Source organism: Diospyros lotus, chromosome 15 (genome assembly GCF_014633365.1).
Source record: "Diospyros lotus cultivar Yz01 chromosome 15, ASM1463336v1, whole genome shotgun sequence".
In the NCBI taxonomy this organism is placed as follows: domain Eukaryota; kingdom Viridiplantae; phylum Streptophyta; class Magnoliopsida; order Ericales; family Ebenaceae; genus Diospyros; species Diospyros lotus.
Genome location: NC_068352.1, coordinates 6,499,407 through 6,516,684, shown reverse-complemented (window position 1 = coordinate 6,516,684; position 17,278 = coordinate 6,499,407). Strand labels below are relative to the sequence as shown.

At 29.3% G+C, this 17,278-nt stretch overlaps 1 protein-coding gene across 1 annotated transcript; it reads right to left on the bottom strand.

Moving 5' to 3' along the window:
• Window positions 1-9,207: 9,207 nt before the first annotated feature.
• LOC127791518 (E3 ubiquitin-protein ligase At4g11680-like) lies at window positions 9,208-15,391 on the bottom strand. The gene is made up of 2 exons (XM_052321441.1): window positions 14,225-15,391; window positions 9,208-9,582 (listed from the first exon to the last, which is right to left on the bottom strand). Exons 1-2 carry the CDS (start codon window positions 15,314-15,316, stop codon window positions 9,436-9,438), a joined length of 1,239 nt encoding a protein of 412 aa, XP_052177401.1. The 5' UTR covers window positions 15,317-15,391; the 3' UTR covers window positions 9,208-9,435.
• Window positions 15,392-17,278: the final 1,887 nt, after the last annotated feature.

The following is a 17,278-nucleotide window of genomic DNA, read 5'->3' as shown; positions in this document are numbered from 1 at the left end:
TTCCTTGATCAAATTGTTCTTTTTCTCTTTCATTTTTTATTAAAAATAAAAAATAATAAATATGACGCTCGATGCGTTTTGTCTTTTTTTTATTTTTTTATAAAATAAAAAACGAATATTCCGTTTCAGGGCAGCGACCGAATGCATAAGGAGTTTTACAAATACACCCAGGTGCATTTTTGTTGCCACGTAATCAGTGTCTTCAATAATTTTATTTTTTTTCAAAATTTTAAAAATAAAATCTTAAAACGATGTTTAATGGAAGAAATTTTGATTTTGGGTAAATCGTTGTTAAATTCACGTAGTTTAGATTTGTTGTTGTCGAAATATAATAATAAATTTATAATTATAAAATAGTATTTGTCTTTTAACTTTTATTTTTCAAGAAACTTATAAAATATAAGATAGTTAAAATATGTGAAAAATTTATGCGACACTTAACTTAATTTTAGCTAAAAAACATAAAAATATTTAAATAACTTTTATATATGTTCTTGCATATCTCAATCGGAGAGAATGATTAAGGTCAAGACTAACATATGATAAAGTATTTTGTTTTTTTAATATCATTTGTTTTTTATTTTTAGACAAAAATCTCAAATATGAGTTGACGGATTCTCAATAATCCATGATTTAAAGAATTCTTCGAAAATTATATCTTTGGGAGTTGGGAAGGCTATTAAGAAAGACCCAAAATGTCTCCAAATCCTTTCTCTTAGACTTATCTTGGACTTGTTCTCACTCATATTAAGATTATTTATAGTTTAATTAAAATTATTTTTGAAAGTTCATGTAATTTACATTTTATACTTTGGATGACCATCCTTGTGCTTGACCACTCTTGCACTGCCCCTAGTGTTCATGCCTTTGATTACGTCAGGAAAAATAAATCGTAGGTTGGGTCTTTGGTCCTTGCGCAAGATGAGGATTAAACTCGCAATCCATTGGATTGACACTAATATATTACTCATCCAATCATTCAACCTATGCCTTGAGGGCAATTTACATTTTATACTTGACACCTTTAGAAGATGCCTAAGTAGGGAAAAATATAATATTACAATAATATTTAGAGATATTTTTAAAATATATGAATTTTTTGCATAAATAACCCAAACTATAAAGGTTTGGGTGTAATTTATTATATTTTTTATTGAATTCAAATGAGATATTTCATTATTTACATTTTTATCTTAAGAAAATGAAGAATAAAATATAAATTAAATAAACAGAGTAATAAAACGAATAATGTTGTGACCCAATCTAGTTTCAAGAAGATAATAACTCATCAATTTAGAAAAAATAATCTTAAACAATCGCTTAACAACACCACAAGAAAAGAAATATGTTTCCACGGACATAGCACACTAGTAAAGTACTATGAGGATAACAGGAACATCAAAGGTTCAAATCTTTGTGGACACAAGGTCATAGTGCAACATATCGTCTCTTTGAGAGTTTTGTTCGTACAACATAAAGGGGGATCCACGGAAAGAAAAGTCGTTTTTTGAAAGTTCACTCCAAGTGTGTATAGTTTATGATCACATCTGGATTTACATAGAGGGCGAATCAAGGAAAAATGTTGCTCTTCCAAGGATTAGTCAAACGAAGCTTGGAACTTGAGTTATCAAAAAAAAAAAAAAAAAAAACCTACTTAATTTAATTAAGTTAAACAATTAGGTTGCGTTCTCTTTGTTACTTTCAGCTCATTTTTAGTTTTCAATTTTTTAAAATAATAAAAATGCATTTACTTTGTTATTTTCAAAAATGTATTTTCGAAAACAAGAAAAAATTTATAAAGAAAACTCAAAACAACAAAATATTGTTTTAGTTGTTTTTAACCAAAACAATTTCTAAATTTAAAACATGAAAAACATAATCTATTTTTCATGTTTTGGCTCTAAAAAACAAAAGGGAAAAAAAGACAAGAATGAAGAAAAAAAAAATTATTCTTAAATTTTAAAAATAAAATTATATATTTATTTAAAATTTAAAAAAATATAATATATTTATATTATAATTAAAAATATGAGATAACATATAATATATTATTAAGTATATTACACTATGTATAATAATATTTAATATAAATTATCACTCATGTCAATAATTTATTATTTTATTTTAATAATAAAATTTTATTAAAAAAATTAATTTTATCATTTAATAATTAAATTCAATAAATAAAATATTATAAAATATTTTTTCTCAAAATTTTAAAATAAATGCGTTTTCTAATTATACAATCTGATCATTTATAATCAGATTATGTACTATTAGTTCACGTTTTTCATTTTTTTTAATGTTTCCTATTTATAATTACATTATGATCGCATTTGTTATTTTTTTCGAGTTAATTTATTTATTTATTTAAAATTAAATAGTTTTAAGTTTTTAGATAATTAAATTCATTTAATAAAATCTCATTAAAAAATATTTTTAAAATTTCAAAAAGAACGCATTTTCTAGTTTTCTATTTTGAGAAATAATTTTTTAAAATAACAAAGAGAATGTATTTTTAATTTTCTAAAAATAGATTACTAAAATAAAAAATAAATTCAAAACTCAAAATTAAAAATTAAAAATTAAAGTGAACACAACTTTAGTTTTCCAATTAAAAATTAAAAATTAAAAATTAAAAATTAAAAATTAAAGAGAATACAACTTTAGTTTTCCAAGTTAAACCATTAGGAATCATCTTTATAAGATTGAAAGCATACAAATAATACTAAAATTATAGTGATGCTTGTCCGCGTGATTTATCAAATTTTAACCCATGAATATTTATTTATAAAGAAGACTTGACTAACCCAAAATGGCATACCCTCAAGCCATACTCCAAAATTAATTGATAATTTAGGAATTTTTTAAAATTATATTTACACTCACAAATTTTCATGATTCATCTTTTTAACCTCTTAACAATAATTAAAGAGACATATGACACCAAATAAATTTAGGGAAAATTGCAATAATCATTCTTGTAGTTTGACATAATCCCAAAAATTATCTCTCGTGTTTTAAAAATAACAATGACTGATATAATTGTATAGCAATAGCACTGTAAGCCAAGAGGGGTGAATTAGGTTATTTAAAAATTTAATTAAATTTGAGATCTTTCTGCTAAAAAATGAGAATAAAATAAATGATGGTAATTGATGGAAATGCTTAACAAAAAAAAAAAAATAGAATGAAAAATAAAAGGAATAGATGGACACATAAGATCTCTCAAAATAATACAAGGTTTGAAGCAATAGATACTGATGTAGAACAAAGTCTTAAAAGAGAGAAAAGGTTGAAAAAAAAAATGAGCTCTTGAATAGATGGATAATTAAATGTTTGTAATAAATTCTCTAAGAGTTTTAAATGATCCAATAGCCCTCTATTTATAGTGTTCGACAAGTGTTTCAAAAAATATGACTGTTGGTGGTAGTTAGGGGCATTAAATGAGACATCAAAACTAGCTGATGGAGAAGTTTGTGAAAAAAACAATCAACAAATTCATAGAATCGGTCAACAGGTTAGTGCAGAAATTTGAAAATTGATTTGACATTAGGAGTAAAAATGGTCAACCGATTTGTATGTAGTGCATGTCGACCGCTCACGATTGAGAGCCAAAAAATGACTAGTCGACAGGCTTATAAGAGCCGATTGATAGCAAGGCTAGAGGAGATTAAGAGTTCCTCATAACCGGTCGACAAGCCATCATTTGCTTTTTAAAACAATTTGTTTCATTTTCTCCAACACTTTAATAACGATTTTAAAACACATTTTGGATAATCTTTTGAATCATAAAATTTCATTTTTTCAATCTCCATCAAGATATTTTGAGAAAGAAATAATTTGCATTTGAAGAAGTGTTAAAACTGATTTTCATTTGAGAGAAAATTCATCTTATAAATAGATATAAAACTAATGTTTTCATCATCAAATTCAAAAATAAGAGTAAAATAACAATGACCTCCCCTCATATTAAATGAAAGGGTAAAAATAATTATTTTATCTTTTATTCTCTCTTTAATTTTAGAAAAATAAAAAATAATGAAATCCCTTGGATTCATTGTCAACATCGATGATTAACCCAGTAGGTTTCGTGACACTGTTTGAATTTAGACAAATTTATTATGATAAATTACAATGAACCCATATGGATCCATCTGGGTTCATAGCCCAAAAGTTTATCAAACCTAGATTTGGACTTGAGATGAACCATTTGAAGCTAAATCTAGATTCAAATATGAGAGAGAGAGACACCCCGACACACATTGCTAATGTCAATGTGAACCCAAATACAAAAGGTTTCAGACCCTTTGAAACAAAAAGAGAGAAGAATAAGAAGAGTTTTTCACACCAAACGAGAGTAGAGAGAACTGGTTTCGATGATAATAATAGTGGTGGTTGCATAGCTGGTGGCAAAAGCAATGACAATTGGGTTACAATAGAAAAATGAAAAGAACGAGAAAAAGAAAAAAAAAAGAGTACTTTTGATTTTTCGATTTAATTTTTATATTTAAAAAAATTAAAATAATTAAAATGACCGAAATTTTTTATTTTTTTCAATTTTTTCTTTTGGAGGGGGATCAGTTTATTTGGATTTTTTGATTTTTTTTTCACTTTTTCTGTTTGTTCAGTTTTTTGGGTTTTTTTTTTCAATTTTTTCTATTGGTTCAATTTTTTCATATTTGTTTTTTTTATTATTGATTTATTTGATCGATTTATTTCGATTTTTTACACAACTACAGTCTATTCAATTTTAATATATTGGTCGATTTGAAATGCTAGGACTAGTTATTGTGTTTGACAAAAGTTTATTTCCTATTTTACTATATTATTAAATGTATAATAAAAATATTATATATGTATTTTTATTTTTTATTTGTCATCAACAAAGTGGGTGTACTTGTGGTGCGCAATGATGGGATCAGAATGATTTGTGATTGCTCAATTATCAAATATTGCTTTGATGAAAGAGAATGGTTGGTAAGTCTTACCAATAAAATAAGAAAAAGAGAAATTGAAAAAGAATGGTGGGTAAGTCAATAAAATAAGAAGAAGAGAAATGTTATTTGGAGATTTATTTATAATATTTTTAATTATTGTAGTATAAAATATAATACAATATTCGATTAGTTTTACAAGAATGTCACGAATTAGTATTCAAACTAGGTTGTACGAAAATAAAAACGAGAAATGGATATGATACGATACGAAAAGAAAATAAGGAAATATAATTTTTTTTAAATAAAAAATAAAAATGTGGGAGAAATGTGTAAATAAAAAAATATAGGAAAAATTATAAAAAATAGTTACTCAATTTAAAAATAAACATAAATTGCATAATGAATTCAAATAAATTTTGAAAAGAAATTCTATAAAAAATTAAAAATTTTGAGCCAAACACAGAAAAAATTTCATCTTTATTCGTGGATAGAAATGCATTTCTAAATCCGAAACATGTTTTCGATATTTTTGTAATATTACAAAAGTAGACCAAAAATATTTCTTAGCCTTTCGAAAATTTCGAAACAATGCCTTCGAGAAATTTCCATGCATCATAGTGTTCAAATAACATTTTGAAAGAAAAATACAAAAAACAAATGTCATAAAAAAATTTCCTTGGAAACGAAATGAACGCACATCTTTTTCATTATTTCTCAAAAAATAAAAAATAAAACCCAAAACAAAAAATTGAAAATCAAACCATAGGTCCTAAACTATAGGTGTAAAACCACCTAAATTGTACATTATTCTTGTAATTTAGGATTTATAAATATTTGTAAATAATACAAAAATATCAAGTCTTGTACAACAAACAAATTTTAATGGGTTATGTAAAATTGTGAATAATTTTAATTTTGACGGCAAGCAAATGTATATAGCATATACTATCGCAAGTTGAATGTTACTAGGAGTTTAATTTTGGATCAATATTAGTTGGTGCATCTAATTTAGTGTGTTGTTTGAGCATGTCATTAAGAGTTTAATTTTCATTCAATGTCAGTTCATGCATTTGATTGAGTGTGTTGTCTGGACATCGTTGTCTACCTTATCATTTCCTCAGATATTGCAGAGTATGGCGTTGTGGCATTATTGGTAGCTTCCTATATTTTGAGTTGTTTAGCAACTGTGAGTTAGCATCATAAAATGTTAACTTTCACATAAAATATTGATTTAAAGAATATGTTTTTGCACTCTTAACAATTATTTGAGGAGTAACTGGGTGTCTTCGTGATAATATGTTGATATTGGCGTCAATGTCAAATAATATTTAAGGATGAGAAGAAAAGAATAAACTATAGCCTATGTGATCTCTAAGCATTATTTTTAGAGGAGTAATTGGATATTTTCATCATAAAATATTAACATTCGCATTAAAAGCCTAAAAATGCTTAGGGAGATAAAATAAAGTGTGGCTTTTGTTTTCAAGTGCGACTTCATTAGAGGCTTTTTCAAGCATATTTTATTTATTGATTATGTTGTGAGGAAAATTTTATCTCGAGTGGTAGTTTGAATATTGTTGTTTCATTTTTTATTCAGTTTTCTTTATGATGTTCGGAATAAGTCCTAGCTAAAGATGTAAACTCTTGGGGTTTTTTTTCAATCAATTCTTACTTATAGAAAAAAAAAATTGGTTCAATATTGAAAGAACATATGGGAGTGTCTATCGAAGAGGGGCGAATTAGTTGTATTGAAAATTTTATACCAAATTTATTTTAAAGAAATTATTTCATTTCCATGATTGACACATAAGCAATGAATAAGGATTTTCAAATATCAATGTTTATGATTTCATCATTCTAATTATGAGAAAACATTTGTACTTAGAATGTAATAACTAAAATAATTATTCTTGAAATCAAAATATCAAGTTTGACTTATGAATGAACAAAGCATAGCAAGTGAAAATAAAAAATCAATAAAACACATGAAAGAAACATAGGACACAAGACATTTATAATGGTTCGCCCAATAAACCTACTCTGCTATCTTGACTCAATAAGAATTTAAAACATCCACTAAATGGATTGACTTTTAAAAGATCAACTACAATCCATATACTATTTTTCAAACTCAATTGAAATCTCTACTTTTCTTGGGTTAAGTCAGAATTCCAACTTTTAACAAGCATAGATGAAATCTCCATTTTTTATGGGCTAAATAGGAACCCCATTTTTTTAAAAGACTAAACTGAAACCTTAACTTTTCAAAAATAAGTTAGAACCTCCGCTTTTATAAGTGTAGCAATAACCTTTGTTTTAAGGATATAACAACAATCATACAACAAGATATCCTTCAAAATGATAAAAATAAAGCTCATGAGGGTTAGTACCAGAGAAGTGAAAATGATAGGAAACAAAACACTCCAATCTCTTGACATGTTCTGATTTTAGATAGAACCTTTACAGTCACTTGTTGAAATAAGATGTTTACAAAATAAGCTCATAACAAGATATCCCTCAAAATGATAAAAACAAAGCTCATGGGGGTTAGTACTAGAGAAGGGAAAATGATAGGAATCAAAACACTCTAATCTCTTGACATGTTCTGGTTTTAGAAAGTCTTCATGAAGCATAACTAAGTTTTGACTTGAGGTGATAAAAGTATATGGAAGCAAACACTCAAGCGCCCATATGTATAATTTTGGCCGAGGTAATAACATAAAAGTTGGATTGTCATTAGCAGTATGTTCTCATGTAGCACTTGGCCTTAAATAGATATTTTGAGGCTCAATTTCTTCACATGTTATCTGCACACTCAAAGACTTCTTTGATTTGATTAATAACAGTCAAATTAGTAATACAAAATATATATATATTCAAGAAGAAAGTGTTTTGCACAAGATATAAGCATATTTTTCTTTCTACGAGATAAACAACAATCAAACCATGTAAAATAAAGAAATAAAACTCAAACGTTCAAAACTGTCATTTCTGAACTCTCTATGTAACAGATAGATAGCAGTTATATTTTTCAAATTCGTCACACAAATACTCGAGTGAAAAATAAGGATAATCAGTTTAATTTAGCACATACTTGAGTTGTCATATTTGTCAATCGATTGAGCATAAGCTTCACGCTATTTAATGAATACTCAATTAATTACTTTTTAGACTATAAAGACCAACTCTATGTCCATGCTAATTCACTCAACTGGGTTATTATACATACTGATTGGTTGAATAACACTACTTGAAAATCATTTAGCTTTCAATCGATTCGCAAATATACTTTAGAAAGAACACACAATTGAACTACTTTTGATATTTAGTTTTTCATGTTATCACTGAAGTATATAATTTCTAACAGTTGATTTGATAAACAGATGCAAAAGCCTGCTCTTTGTTTTGTTTGAAGTATTCGACTAGAGCTTAACCTACTTGACTGCTAACTTAAACTGTTACGAAATTTGGATAGAATAAAAACCACGATCAAACCATCAATCATATATATGAACACATAATTTTATATGGAAAACCCAAATCAGGAAAAATCACGGATAGAAAGAACAAAATATCACCAAGTAAATAATTGTTAGTAGAAAAGTGATATTACCGCACACAAATTCCATGTGATCGGACACTTATTTATAGACTTAAAATCATTTATAAATGTATACAAGAAATCATATCCTAATCAGAAAATAATTCATGAGAATATTCCTCTAAATGAGATAAATCCTACATAAAATTGAATTTGATAACATTTTAATCACATTCAAATTCAAAATTATAATCACAATCAAATTAGAAAACCCAATCACAGATAAATTAAGATTTTGAGTCACAATTATCACATAAACTATAGACTTATAATATCCTTCAACAATTCCATCACTCGATTGGATTAATTATTAAATCGATTTGATATAAAAGCATTAAAACTTGATATTTTAGCACATTATCTTCAATCGATTGGTGAATATGCTTTATTTGAGTATTTATTCAAATACTTGAAAACTAATTGAACACTCAATTGGATGATTCACATAACTATTTAAGATTAACAAGCTGATACTCGATTGAATCTTATCAAGTTTGTTTGAATACTCGATTTGAGTTAGCCCAAAATTGTTCTACATGATACCTAACATAAGTTCATTCAAGTGGTGACTTGAAAAATAGTTAAAACAATCTTATATTAATATTAAAGTTCCTACTTGAGTAATTAAGAATTCTCTTGAATCATGTACAAGGGGATCACTCAAATATTTGATATAAAATTAAAATTTTGCATTAATACTTGATCATCAACATCATCATCAAAACATTATTAATACATGAACTCAACACATGTCAACCCAAAAATGTTATATAAACTATGAATTAAGTGAATTAAAATTAATCTTTACACTTTAAACATTTGAAATGAATGTAGAGTAAGGAAATACATACAAAAGTTTGATAATTTTTGTGTGGTAAATGCATTTAGAGTTAGTTACCTATTTATTTCTTGTTTACAAAGGGGACAAGAAGATATAATCCTAAGCCATTGATCCACACACTTTAGATGAAATATATGGCAACAAGGAAGCTGCCTTATCTCTTCTTTCTCTTTGAATTTGCATAGACAAATACAACATTCCTGTAAATAACAACACAAATTAAATTGTTAGTCTATGCATCACATTTTAATCATGTTGTGAAAACTTCTTTTGAAAAAACGATGCAGTATTAAGATAACATTTGTTAAAATGAGTAAGATAAGGTTGTATCAAGATAAGATTAGAATACTTTTCGAACCAAGATATAAAATAATCATGATAAGACTGAGAAGCATTCCAAAATTTTTATTAAATTATTTGTTAATTTTTTTTTTTAGAATACACTTGAGGACATATAACTCTTCTTGGGGATGTTATCACTGTCGGTCCCAAGCCCGGATAAAGAAGGAGGGTTGTGTTAGGTACCCGAAAACCAACATAAAACCTAGTCAGATCCAAAACATGAACTCTAGCAAACTATAAAAAACCGTTGGAGTGTAACCCTTCATAGTGATGCGCTACACTACTTGCATGTAGTGTCAACTAAGTTAGGGTCGCTACATCGACTCCCGAATGTAATGAAAAATGAGTAAGGGTCCTCGCATTTGCTTAGACGGATGCGAGTAAAGAAGCTAGTTCAAAATCAAAACCAAAATAAAAAACAAAATCAAAAACAAAATCAAATTCAAAGTTAAAATCAAAATCACAGATTAAGTATTGGGTCATGGAACAAAAGAACATTAACAGGTAAAACTATGGAAGTTGTAGATGTGATGATTAGGAGAAATATTAATATTTTGTGCCTTCAAGAGACGAGATGGGTAAGAAAAAAAGAAAAAACTTTATCAGAAACTAGATATAAAATATGGTACACAAAAAATGATCGAACGAAAAATGGAATGGGGATTATTATGGATAAAAGCTTAGTAAATGAGGTAGTAGATGTAAAGAGAATATGGGATATGATTATTATGATGAAGGTTGGTCTAAGAATAATGACTATGAATATCTTTAGTACATATGCACCACAAGCAGAGTTTGGTGAGGAGATAAAAGCAAAATTTTGAGAGAACTTAAAAGGGATTCATACAAATGATATCAAAAAGAGAGAAAGTGATTATAGGAGGTAACTTAAATGGTCATGTGAGTAGAGATGAAAAAGACTATAGAGAGGTACATGAAGGGTATGAATTTAGAGAAATTAATAATGAGAGTAAGTCTAATCTAGATTTTGCTACGGCATATGGGCTCATCATAACCAATACTAGGTTCAAAAAATGAGACGAACACTTAATCATATATAAAAATGTCACATCAAACACCCAAATAGATTACTTCCTCATGAAACAAGAGGATTGATTATGTTGTAGGGATTGTAAGGTGATACCGAGAGAGTGTTTGACTACTCAACATAGACTTTTGGTACTTGACGTCCAAGTAAAAAATTGTAAGAGAAAAAATCACATAAAATAAAATCCAAAAATTAGGTGGTGGGATTTAAAATGGGAGAAACAATTAATCTTCAAAGAAAAATTAAGGAGTAGAAGGGAATGGAATAGAGAATGACAGGCAAACCAAATGTGGAGGGAAATGGCTATTGCCCTGAAAAGTACAACAAAGGTAGTCCTTAGAGAGACAAATGGTAGAGTCCCAAACCTTAAGGAGTCTTGGTGGTAGAATGAAGAGATACAATTAAAAATTAGAAATAAGAAAACTTGTTATAAGGCTGTATATTAGTGTAGCAATGAAGAAAACCTAAAAAATTATAAAGGAGTGAAAAAGATAGCAAAAAAAGCTATCAGTGAAGCAGTGTAAAAAACATATAAGAATCTATATAAACGACCTGATACAATAGATAGAAAAAAGGATATATATAAATTAGTTAAAGCAAGAGAAAGAAAAACAATGGATCTAAATCAAGTGAAATGCATAAAAGATGAAAATCAAAATGTATTAGTGAATGAGGGAGCGATTAAGGAGAGATGGAAGAAGTATTTTATAAAATTATTCAATGATGGTAGAAACACAAGAATTAGGTTGGGATATCTTAGTAACTCCAAAGGGAACGTGAGCTATACATTTTATCGACGCATACGTTTAAAAAAAATAAGATAAACATTAAAAAAGATGAAAATATAAGGCGGTGGAACCGGATAATATACCAATAGAAGCATGAAAATTCATAGGAGAAGAGGGCATCTCCTGGCTAACGAAATCATTTAACGCGATTCTTAAATAAAAAAAGATGCTAGATGAGTAGATAAATAGTACTTTGGTTCTTATATACAAGAATAAAGAAGATGTTCAAAATTGTCAAAATTATAGAGGAATTAACTCCATACCATGAAACTCTGGAAAGAATAATAGAGTAGAGGCTCAGAAAAGAAACAAACGTCTCAAAAAATTAGTTTGGTTTCATACCTGATAGGTCAACAATGAAAACTATATACCTACTGAGGCGCCTAATGGAAAGGTATCGGGATCATCAGAAGGACCTGCATATGGTATTTATAGATCTAGAAAATTCATATGACAGGGTTATTAGAGAAGTATTATGAAGGATTTTAGAGAAAAAAAGAGTCCAAATAGCCTATATACAAGTCCTTAAGGACATGTATCACAGTGCAAAGACAAATGTTAGAACATGCGAAGGGGATACTAAATCGTTTAAAATTACAATGGGGCTATATCAAGATTCTGCACTAAATCCATACTTATGTGCTTTAATAATAGATAAACTCACTAAACACATTCAAACATAGGTGCCATGGTGTATGCTATTTATAGATGACATGGTGTTGGTGGATGAAACAAAAGAAAGAGTGAACACTAAGCTTAAGTTGTGTGAAACAATTTAGAATCTAAGGAATTTAAATTAAGTAGAAGGAAAACAAAATATATGGATGTAAATTTAGTAAGAATGCAAGAGTGGATGATGTTATAATAAAATTGGAAGACCAAATCATACAAAAAAAAAAAAATACCATTTTTGAAATTTAGGATCAGTAATTCAAAAAGATGGAGAAATTCACAAGAATGTCACGAATAGAATTAAGGCAGGTTGGTTAAAATGGAGAAATATATTGGGGGTGTTATGTGATGGTAAAACCCATTAAAATTGAAAGAAAAATTCTATAGAACAACTATAAGACCAGTTTTGTTGTATGACTCAGAATGTTGGACAGTCAAATACCAGAATGACCAAAAGACGAGCGTAGCGGAGATGAGGATGCTAAGATAGATGTGCTGCTATATAAGAAAATATAAAATTAGAAATGAAGTTATTCGTAATAAGGTAAGAGTAGTGCCAATCGAGAAGAATATGAGAGAGACTAAACTAAGATGGTTTGATCATGTGAGAAGAAGACCAAGAGACGCTCTTATGAGGAGAGTTGATGAAATGTAACAATTAGTCAAAAAAAGAGATAGAGGCAAACCCAAGAAAACTTTGGGAGAGACATTAAAGTTTGATATGAAGTGTATAGGCCTAAATGTAGATATAACAAAAGACAAAAATATATGAAAGTCTAGAATTCATGTAACTGACCCCACATAGTTTGATAAATGTTGGATATGTTGTTATTGTTACACTAGATGACATATGTGTTATTTTTTCTTACATGTAAGATTTAATATATGTTTATCTACAAGGGAGAGAGATAAAAATATCTAAAAAATACCAAATAAGAAGTCATGTAAGATCCAAGATATGCTTATCTAAGGAAAAGAAAGATAAACATATCTGAAAAATACTAGATAAGAAATCATGTGACTTATTTTCTAAAAGTCGCTAGATAAATTTAACAAACACAATATAAAATACTTTTGTCTGAAATAATTTTTATATTCTATTTTTTTCAACTTATATCTTAATTAACAAATACTATCTATATATATATAGACATGAGACCTAAGCTAATTGAGAACACAACCCATGAATAGACTCACCTTAGTATAGTTTAGAATGACAACAATTCGATAACCATTAGTGTTACTTGAGAGAAAGCAATCAAGTTATATGAAAAACAAAAATGTATGATTTATAGTAACCCGCAAAATATACAAATAAATGAATCCATCAATTCTATATAAGATTAGCACATTTTAATTTTTATGGGTGATTTGTACAAAGATACGAAAGATATAAATAAACGAAACCATCAAAAGACCACATAAGACTAGCAAACTAATTTTCTTTTCTTTTTTTAAATTAATTATGTCATCTATCACCACACGATTTAAGTCAATTTTTCTTATCTCACTTATATTTTAAGGTTACGATTTTTCGACTTTCACATTATTTGTTGTTTTTATTTTCAAAACGATTCATTCTATTTTATCAAAATACATTTACCTTGCAAAATGTGTTTAAAAAAATAAATTATAAAAACTTTAAATATCAAAAGTAAATCACCGAGGCCTCCATAAAATTTACCCTTTACTTACCAACTAGTTTAGATTTTACCTTTGGTTCATAAATTAGTTTCAATAATCCTTTCAATAATTTTACCAATAAAGATGTTCTTCTCATTTGAGGATGTAAATGGATTCAAATTAACCTTATTTATATACTTATTTTGATAAATTTTCAAGAAAATGTTATATTTATATCTCGTTTTTGTATTTATTTTTACTTTAAATAAATTAATTGGGATCTATGAACACCTGTTTACATCCTATTCCCAATTATATTCGATCCAAAGCCCAATTGACTAGTTTACGAGTCCCCTAACTGCAACTTACCGGATTTTCATTGTTCTTGACTGATTTTCCGAGCTCCAAACTATCATCCGAATCCTTATATCTCCAACTGGGTAGACCTGAGATTTGATCCTCGGAAGCCCCTCGATCTGAACCTCCGACGTTGATATTGTATCCGGCGACGATGCTCACGACCGGCACGCAGCAACACAGCAACACGAACAGCAGGAACGGGAAAGAATAGGCCACTGCATTCCAGGCCAACAGCGAAATGCACAAGACATGAAGCTTCGGAGCCTGCCGGAAAGACCCGAAGCGAGAATCGAACACCCAGACGTTGCCCATCACGAACCAGATCGCGAAGAACAGGTCCAGACCCGTCCGGCATCTGTTCATCAAAGGCGGTGTCCCGGAATCTTCGTCGGGTTGGGCCCGGTGGACGACCCAGTAACGCCAGTAGAGCATCAGGAGGTTGAGGACGCAGCCCAGATCGTACCCGAAAGCCCACATTCTCATGGGCCAGACCAGCCGCTCCGACCGGGAGACGGCGAGAGTGTATGTCGTGATGATGATCTGAACGACCAAGGCGATGTACTCCAGCACCATCCAGGAAATGGTGTTCAGTGGGTTGGACCCGAGATCCGACCTCGACCCGTTTTGGTAATGGAACACTCTCCTCAGGAAGAAGAACCATCTCGCTCGGGACATCCTCATCGCCATTGTTATCAAGAGCGACGACGGCGGAGAGCGTGGCGGCCTGCTCCGGCCGGTGGCCACCATTATTCTATCTTCTCCGGTCGACGGAACTGAAACTGCAATATTTCCAGAAGTGCAGGACCAGTCGGATGTAAAGAAGGAACGAGAAGTCATCGCGAAGAAGAAGAAGAAGAAGTAATCATCTGAAAATTGGATGACGGCAATCAAAATGGATTTAATCCATGAATCTGGCATGTAAATAAAGGCACCGATGGGCATGGCGAGAGAGAGATGACCAGGCTGATGGTGTGCAGAAGAAGTCAGGAAGGTGAAGTTCGGGGCTCGGAGGGTGACCCAGAATCGAACAGCTTTGCTTTGGTTCAAAGTGAGATGTGCATCTTGGGATGTTAACGCTTGGCCTAACTGCTTCTCAGTCATCTGATGCCATGTTAATTGTAAGACAGTTAAATGAATTTGGCTTTGAGTTTTGTGCGATGGTGGTGAGATTGTTGTTTGAAATGGGTTGGCCACCTAATGGAAATTCAATCATCTTCAAGTCTGATTGTTGATGATGAATTGATGATGGTCAGCTACTCATACGCTGGTTGCCCTCCTTTCTTTTTTTTTTTGGAAAATAGTTAAATGCTGTCCTCTATTTTAATTTTTAATTTTAAATTCATTTTTAATTTTATATTTTGAGTGTCAGTTTTAAAATTGCTGAAAATGCATTCTTTTTGTTTGTAATGTTTTTCGAGTTTTGAAAATTTTAAGCGTGTTTGTGATGAAAATAATCAAAACTTGTTGTTTTGAGTTTTATTTATAATTTTTTTTTTGCTTTTGAAAATATTTTTTTTGAAAATATGAAAATAAATGCGTTTTACTATTTAGAAAAATTGAAAAGGGTATAAAAATAGCAAAGAGAACCGCTAAGCCTTTTTTAAATAGAGTTTAAAGTTATATAGTGTTTTAATCTAAATGAATTATTTATCCTTTGTATTTTAAGTTATTAGTTATAAAATTATGTGTTTAATAAAGAAAAATTTATAAGTTATGAAAAGTTGTAAAATGACTAAAAGGACATGCCATTATTTGGGTAAATAAATTTATTAAAAAATTATAATAAAAAAGTATAATTAATTATACTTTATAGCACAAAGTGTAACATATATTTTGCTTCAAATCTATTTTTAATGAATAATTTTTTCTATTATAAATTATATATTATATATAATTGTATTATATAAACTTTTATATTCTTAAATATATATAAATATATAAGCATATCTATAACTCTATCGCTAACTTGTCAGTGACCAGGTACAATGTCAACGATTGCTAGTTGTTAGATATATTAGTCAGAGAAAAAAATAAAGAGACAAGGACAAATAGACAACCGAGGGGAGGGAGAAAAAGATAGAGAAGTAGGGACAAATAGACATATACACACTTGGGAATATATTAAATCACGTTCCAACCAAGAATGTCCCTAAGACGCCATTTGAGTTATTTAAGAGTTGGAAACCGAGTTTGCGACATATACACACTTGGGAATGCCTGTCTGAAGTAAGAGTTTATAATCCACAAGAAAGAAAATTAGACCCAAGGATTGTAAGTGGATATTTCATTAGATATGTGAAAAAATCCAAGGGATATAGATTTTATTATCCATCATACATCACTAGTGTTAGTGTTAGTGCTCTAATGCTAAATTTAGATGGCATTTAGCGGTTGTATTATGGGAACTAATGATGTAAATCTTGCAAATATAATAAAATATATTTATATATTTTAAAGTCATCTTCATTCATACTTCTCCAATCAACTATATGAATGAACCTTTAGATTTTCTGATGATAGTCTTATTCTTACGTGTTAAGAATATGTGACAAAAACTTTTAGATTAAGAATTTCTTAAAATTATTTTCTTTCTTTAGGTTTTTTAGAAAATTTCTATGATTAATCTATTATGAACTGACGCATGGGTTACAACTTTTGATTAGTATGAGATGCTAATGATAAATGATGGTGAGTCGCATGCCATAATTTATGAGATGAAAATAGTAAACATGTGGGTAGATATTTGTAGAATATCTACTAAATGTGACGCAAATGATAGATCACATGGCTGAGAGGATCTATGATCTGTCACTGGCCTTGATTATGTTTCTGGTCCTTAGACTGGAGACAACATAGTTGTCTTATATGTTGGTGCCTGAGATTTGCCTTTGTTAAGAACCACCCGGTTACCGGGTGGGAGATGCATTATGTGGTCTCTATGCAGTAGCGTATGGAGATAAGTGATTGTTAATGAAATCTATCGATCTCCGTTGTGAGGTGAACATCTTATCTTATGTGATCAATAGTGGTTGTGATTATACAAACCCCTGCCCAAGGTACACA

Excerpts from the sequence above, each read along its gene's own strand:
- LOC127791518 (XM_052321441.1), bottom strand. The coding sequence starts at position 15,316 with ATGACTGAGAAGCAGTTAGGCCAAGCGTTAACATCCCAAGATGCACAT. Across the intron at positions 9,583-14,224 it reads TCAAGAACAATGAAAATCCG|GAATGTTGTATTTGTCTATG; the intron begins GTAAGTTGCAGT and ends TGTTATTTACAG.